General features: G+C 40.8%; 1 protein-coding gene across 1 annotated transcript in view; it reads right to left on the bottom strand.

Annotated features, from left to right (window-relative positions):
* Nucleotides 1-322: 322 nt before the first annotated feature.
* The window catches only part of prpf8 (pre-mRNA processing factor 8), a 30352-nt gene continuing 23949 nt past the window's right edge, over nucleotides 323-6725 (bottom strand). The window contains exons 36-43 of the mRNA XM_061919184.1: nucleotides 6144-6317; nucleotides 5802-5995; nucleotides 5443-5682; nucleotides 3802-3943; nucleotides 3552-3692; nucleotides 3302-3441; nucleotides 2990-3192; nucleotides 323-776 (exon numbers count right to left, since the gene is read on the bottom strand). Coding sequence (XP_061775168.1) covers nucleotides 622-776; nucleotides 2990-3192; nucleotides 3302-3441; nucleotides 3552-3692; nucleotides 3802-3943; nucleotides 5443-5682; nucleotides 5802-5995; nucleotides 6144-6317 — 1389 coding nt within the window. The 3' untranslated portion in view covers nucleotides 323-621. The remainder of the gene's footprint in view (nucleotides 777-2989; nucleotides 3193-3301; nucleotides 3442-3551; nucleotides 3693-3801; nucleotides 3944-5442; nucleotides 5683-5801; nucleotides 5996-6143; nucleotides 6318-6725) is intronic.

The following is a 6725-nucleotide window of genomic DNA, read 5'->3' as shown; positions in this document are numbered from 1 at the left end:
AACACCACGATCATAACCGTGATATGAAATTAGTTTTCATATCAATTACATCGCTGGTCGTGACCGAAATAAGTGCTTCCTGGCAAGTTTGTGACACAGCACCTGTATCATCACCTGGTTCTTTCTTAAAGCTTCGAGACACGGTATAACTCCTTGTTTTTCACAATGCATTTATATCACACACCCATCACTAACGTGTTCCATGAAACATTTGAAAATGAGCACTTTTAAAGTGTAAAAAAGAAAATACTTACCATAAATGTTCCAACTTCAGGCCTCTCATATTGGCACCGGGTGCGTGGAATTCACAGTCAAGCACGTATAAATGTATAAAAAGGGTCATCTTTATTTAAAGCCAAACTACAATGTCACGGAATAAGAGCACGTAACTAACATGGTAATCATTGATGCCAACATTCCAAGATATTACACAAACACATAATTTATGTATCATAAACCGCTCAAATCAAACAATGTGACGCTAAAGTTTCACTGCAACTTGAGCGACTGTGGAAACCGAAGTGAAAGAAATATGTGAAAGGGTAACAAGACTAAGATTCTACTTTTAAAGTCCAAACAAAGATGTTTAGTACAATTTTTACACGGCTGATTGTGGTCAACTCAATTAAACATGTCCTCACGGTCAGCGTTGTAGATCTCTCCCTCCTGCAGAGAGGCAAAGTTGAGGAAGTGCGACGGTCGATGGACTTCGTGGTAGAACTCCTTGGGGTTGGCCAGCTGCAGGTCGTACTTCATGTTGGGGTCATGGCGCACGCCTGATGAAGGAAGGAAGACAGGTGGTGAACATCACGTGTAGTCTAGCTCAGAGCTGGGCATATATGTTGAGTCGGGAGCCAAATTGAGAGAAAACGTGTCTGTGGGGCCAATGTGTATGTGTGTATAAATTACATATACACATTTAGCTGTAAAAACATGCAGTATGTGTGCTTGGGTCTCTTTTTTTCAGCAACACTAATACCAAGAGTTACAATGTCAAATAGAATTATAAAAAGTTATGACAGACCACCTAAAAAAAACCGGAATGGAATTTTATAGTTTTTTACTGAATGAGACACCCAAAATATGAATTGAAATAAAGAAAGTGGGATTTCCAAAAATTAACTATGAACAATAAAACACTGAATATTAACAACATATGACCATTGCCCTTCTTTTACTTCTCTGATCAGCTCCTAGATAGTTGTGTATCTTTTACAATCAGGAAAAACTCAACAAAAATGTAACAAACAGCAAAATATGATTGCAAAGGGTAATGAAAACCTATAGTATGATATATTATCACTTTTATGCAGCCATTTGTTGTATAAATTTTCTCTTGCGTCTGTTCCTGACACAAGCATTTTGGGCTGGCTGCTCTAAAAACAAACCCCGCCCACTCTGCTTTCTGCTTTGTTCCTCGTCTGAGCTGCTGTGACAGATTACTGTAAAAACTCGTACAACACTCAAAAGCGCAGATTCCAACCATTGAAATACTTTGTATAGTTCAAGACTTTCAGTAATTAAAATACAGCACTGCACACCATAATGGCGGCGACAGTTTTGATGTTAAAGGTCTAAAAAAATGATGTACAATGTCCGGCGGGACGGATTGAAAATCTTAATGGGCCGGGGGTCATTTTTTGTCCAGGTCTGGTCTAGATCAAAAAATGTGTGACAAGAGGCCGCTCAATGGAACTACACGCTTGATTTACCAACCCTTCTATTTTTGCGAGCTTTTCGATTTACAAACTTTTAGATGGAGCCAAGTATGCTTCGATGTGCAAACCCTTCATTCCTCTCTATCATGCCTGAAGGCAAAAATCAGGACGCATCATTGTTGTGAAGGCGGGACACCAGTCACTTGCTGCACATGACATGGGTCCAAAAAGCCAAAAATATACAGCTTGGAAAGTAAGTAGTTTGCTGCGGACTAAAAAAGGGTCACCGTAAATTGTAGACTATAAACCACTTCTTTTTTCCTACATTTTGACGGTGCAGCTAATCTATGGATTTTCCCTTCGCTGACGGCCATAATGCAAATAGTAAAAAAACAACAACAAGCAAATACATAGAAAACTAGTGTTTGTTTCTGCTATGGCGCCATCTTTGGGATGAGTTTGCTCAGTGCAGGTAAAGCAGTGTCCTTTCATGTAGTGCTTTTAACCGAAGGTATATGTGCTGGTCCGTCTTCTAGCTGTCCATTGTACATATTCTTCATTCATCAGCATTTTTAAGTTTTACAATATAACTAAAACAATTACTTACTAAACCATGACATGTGTGAAGTCTGTAAGGACTGTTTTAATGCATGTTTGTACATGCTATTGTAACATAATGAAGCTAGCATCGTTAGCATAAGCTAACACCTTTACGAGTGTCAATGTTAGTATTATTTCCTTAAAATGGCATTCTTTTTGTATTGTCTCAGTTACGTAAATCCACCAAAATGTCACCGTGCAGTTATTGAGTCCATTTAGCTGATTAGAAAGATATCTTCCGCAACTAGTGGGTCCATGACGATGACTTTTGTTTTGTTTCAGCAGCCGTTTTACTGCCGTGTTACAGGCACCGTTTCAAAATAATTAAAGTATGTAAATAAACATCTACAAGATGTTTGTGTAAATAACTCATTTCACAACGTTTATATATCTGCGGCTTATAGTTCGGTGCAGCTCATTTATTAAAAAATCCTTTTTTCTTTAAAAATTTGGTGGGTGCGGCTAATATACCGGTTCGCTTCATAGTTCGGAAAATATGGTACAGACTACAGTCTTGAGATACTTTTTTTTTTCATTTTCAGGGAAAAAACTAAAATAGGGGCTTTTCTCGAGGCTCAACCCATTTATTCAGGTTTACATACTTTTTTTTATAGAGAACGCTGCTTCACTTTTTGGTTCACCAACCTTGTTCAAGAATCTATTCAGTTCGTAAATCGAAGTTCCACTGTATTGTAAAAGTGTGAGATGAAAAGCAAGTAAAAGTTACTGACCCATGAAGTTGTAGTTCCATGAAACCTGGCCCGGCACCATGAAGAAGCCCAGGAAGCGATCGGAGAGCAGCATCTGGACTCGCTCATAGTGGGACGGCAGGTAGCCTTTCGGGTTGTTTCCCTTGTCCGTGTTCTGCCTGCCCCACTCGTAGCCGCTGGGCGTCAGCTTGTAGGCCGTCAGCGTGCACGAGCCTGGCGTGAAGCTGGAAACGAGACGCTATTAGAGACTACTTCGCCAATTAGCCATTCATTTCTGCTTCTTATTGTCCAACTTCTGTCTTTGACAACACAAGCAACCGTAACCGTGGTTACCTGCAGGTGATGATAATGGTCTTTTCTCCATCCCAAGAGGGGTTGTCAGCCATGACTTTGGCATGAGTGGTGACATCTTGGGGCGACAACTGTGGCGACTCGTTAGGTTGCGTGTGGATCCAACCGAGGGGCTCCATTTCCTTTGCAAACAAAACCTCCTTAATATTTTTAAAATACTTTGGACTATCTCATGGATCTGTGACAACATAATGGTGAGGATGAGTTCTCTAGTTCAGCCTCGGCCTCTTACTTTCAGATATTCATGTCCCGGCAGCTGATTGGGCAGATGGACCGTCTGGTGGGTCCCCCACTGAGGTACCATGACAATACAACGGATCTCCTTTACTTGCGGGTTGTCGGGTGGACTGGTGCCGTACAAGTAGCCTGCAATCTGAACAACAACAACAATTGTTCTTACTGCAAACAGCCAATGTTCATTTGACAATGTTTTTGTCAAACACATAAAATGCATCATCATAACACCGACTACCAGGACATACCTGTGCTCGCAAGTCTGAAATGCAGATGAACTTCTTGAGGACGTTCTTGGGCAGGATGTAAGTGTATCCCGTCTCCTTGATGTCATCCGATGACACGTAAATGTGGTTGGTTCGGAGATGGAGATTGGCAGCAGATATAGCCCTAAAAATAAACAGAATTTAACCAACTCAGAAAATAAAAAACTTGGTCATTTATAACGGGTGTGATGATACAAGATAGGGGCTGTGAGTTTTTGGGCACCACACGATTCGATTCGATTCATGATTCAAAACGATCCTCGATTAAAAATCAATAGTTTTTAAATAATCATTCACCACAATTTCTATAATGTGTTTTTTGGCGTATAAATTATAATGAAATATTTTCAAAACAGGTTATAGTTTACAAACACTCCTCTTGACTGCTGACGTACAACTTCTACGCAAAGTGTCGGCCTAAAAAAAAAAAACATTTTCAATTTTTTTTTTTTTAAATAAAATCATAGAATGTTAATTAAATAAAAGAAAACTAATGTAACCCTAACTCAATTGAGCTTTACAATACTTAAAGCAAATGTATAAAGCAATTGAAAATACATACAAAATACAATATTTATTAAATACAATACTAAAAAAAAGGAATTGATAAAAGCAACAAATCAATAATAATGTCCATCCATCCATCCATTTTCTACCGCTTATTCCCTTTCGGGGTCGCGGGGGGCGCTGGCGCCTATCTCAGCTACAATCGGGCGGAAGGCAGGGTACACCCTGGACAAGTCGCCACCTCATCGCAGGGCCAACACAGATAGACAGACAACATTCACACTCACATTCACACACCAGGGCCAATTTAGTGTTGCCAATCAACCTATCCCCAGGTGCATGTCTTTGGAAGTGGGAGGAAGCCGGAGTACCCGGAGGGAACCCACGCATTCACGGGGAGAACATGCAAACTCCACACAGAAAGACCCCTCTGCCACCGTGAAGCCCTCAATAATAATGTTAATATCAATAATAATTGTTTGTTTGAAATTCAAATTTCCATCCCTAAAAAAATATATATATTTTTAAATATATATTTTAATAACATTTTTGAAAATTTTTACTCAAAATAAAGAAAATTCGCAATTCGGATGTGAATCTTTTACATTTTTTATAGCATCTCTAGACTTTGACTTTTACACTCTTTTAATCCAATACACTAACGCTGCAATACTGAACAGTGTGATCTAATTTGTTTGGTCTCCTCTAGTGCCCAACACTACTTGCTGCTCTTGAAAGCAATCCGGTGTGTCTAGGATGCATGATTGACAGTTCAACCTGCTTCCACTAGGACATATACAGCGATGTGTTGGCTTCGGAACTAAAATGAAGAAGAGCGGCACAGAGTCTCTCCCATTTAGGCGAGGCTAGCTAGCTTTGTTAGCAAGCTCTCAGTAGCTCTTGTGTGCGCAAAACACCACATATGCTGTTCAAATGTCTCGTTCATGGCCAGACTAATATGCTTCTTGTAAGAAAATAACAAAATGAGACTACTGCGTATTGCCTGTGAGACAGCTTTTCTTTAAAACGAAAACTTTTTAATCCCGCCAGTTATCATCACACTCCTACCATTAACTGCCATCTACTCTCAGTGTTGCCTTTGAGGAAGACACATACCTGACTCTCCACTCGGTCTTGGAGGAGAAGGTCTGCGTCTCGTAGTTGGAGGTGGTGGATGTGATGATCTCATCGCCGTGTTTGTTGACGGTGCGTGTCTGTGTGGCGGTGAGCTGCGACTGCTCTTTGGTCTGCTTCTCAATCTCAGCAATTTGCTGGCGCTGCTGCGAGGGAGCCGAAATCTCCATTCCCAGAATGATGTCACGGATCTCAGACTGGGTCAGGGAAGCCACGTTCACGCTGAGGGAGAGAAAACCGGAGTGACGTGCTGGATGTTCAATTGTTTTGTCCTGCTTTATTTACCAAATGGTACCAACCAAAAAAACTGTTCAGTGTCCAATCTCAGTTAAAACACTCACTTGTTCTTCTTGCCATAGTCGGCCAGAATGAGGTCTTTAAGTTGCACTTCCACCTTGATCCACTCCTCGTCCGTGAGAGTGGGCCAAATGTGATGGGGCTCAGTGATGGTCGTCTTGTCAGGTTTGAGGATCACCTTGGCGCGGTCATTGTTGACGTGTAGCGCTCTCAGGATCAGGATGAGTCGCGAGAAGGCCTATAGAGGGAGAAAATCCCCATGCACAAACTACTTACACAGGTGGATACCTATTCAGTTTCCTGTCACCTATTTTCATGCTTGCAAAGAAGCACGATGGTGAAGAAAACACTACAATTTCGCTTCGCTGATAAGGAGTAAGACTCACTGTGTACGAAGAAATAGTCTTAAGCCAGTCATCGTAAAGGTTGAACAGCACCATCTGCGGCTCGGTAGCTTTGAGAATCAGATCTCCAAACTTCTCTACCTTCAGACACGCCTGGAAGGGCAGCTGTAACTCAGAGCCTTTGATCACAATGTTGGGGAAGTCAAGCAAGTGGACCTGTGTAAAGGGAATGATAGCATTACAAATATTAGGCATTGAAGCTACTGGGAGTGTCTTGATCTGATATTGATATGGGTCTGATATAAGCAAAAAAACATGAATCGACTTACATCTAAAGTCACCAATATGAGCGCTTTGATGCAAGCACTTCTGCAGCGTGTTTACTTGTGCAAAGCTGGACAGCTAGTTAATATCCTCCAATAATGAAACATGGGTGGTATTTTATTTCCTCTTAGTCAAGTTATTTACACATGGTACACATGGTAGGCTATAGGCTAGTAGGAGCTACACAACAGCTAAGCACGCAAAAGCATACAAGCTTGACAAACATAGTAATTAAGTGTCCTTGATTGAACAACATTGCAGTCTAAAACAGTACCAAATAGTAAAAGCGCATTGGAAAAA

The sequence above is a fragment of the Nerophis ophidion genome, linkage group LG13, assembly GCF_033978795.1.
Source record: "Nerophis ophidion isolate RoL-2023_Sa linkage group LG13, RoL_Noph_v1.0, whole genome shotgun sequence".
NCBI lineage: Eukaryota > Metazoa > Chordata > Actinopteri > Syngnathiformes > Syngnathidae > Nerophis > Nerophis ophidion.
The sequence above is the reverse complement of the archived record's forward strand: the minus strand, read 5'-3'. Positions and strand labels throughout refer to the sequence as shown.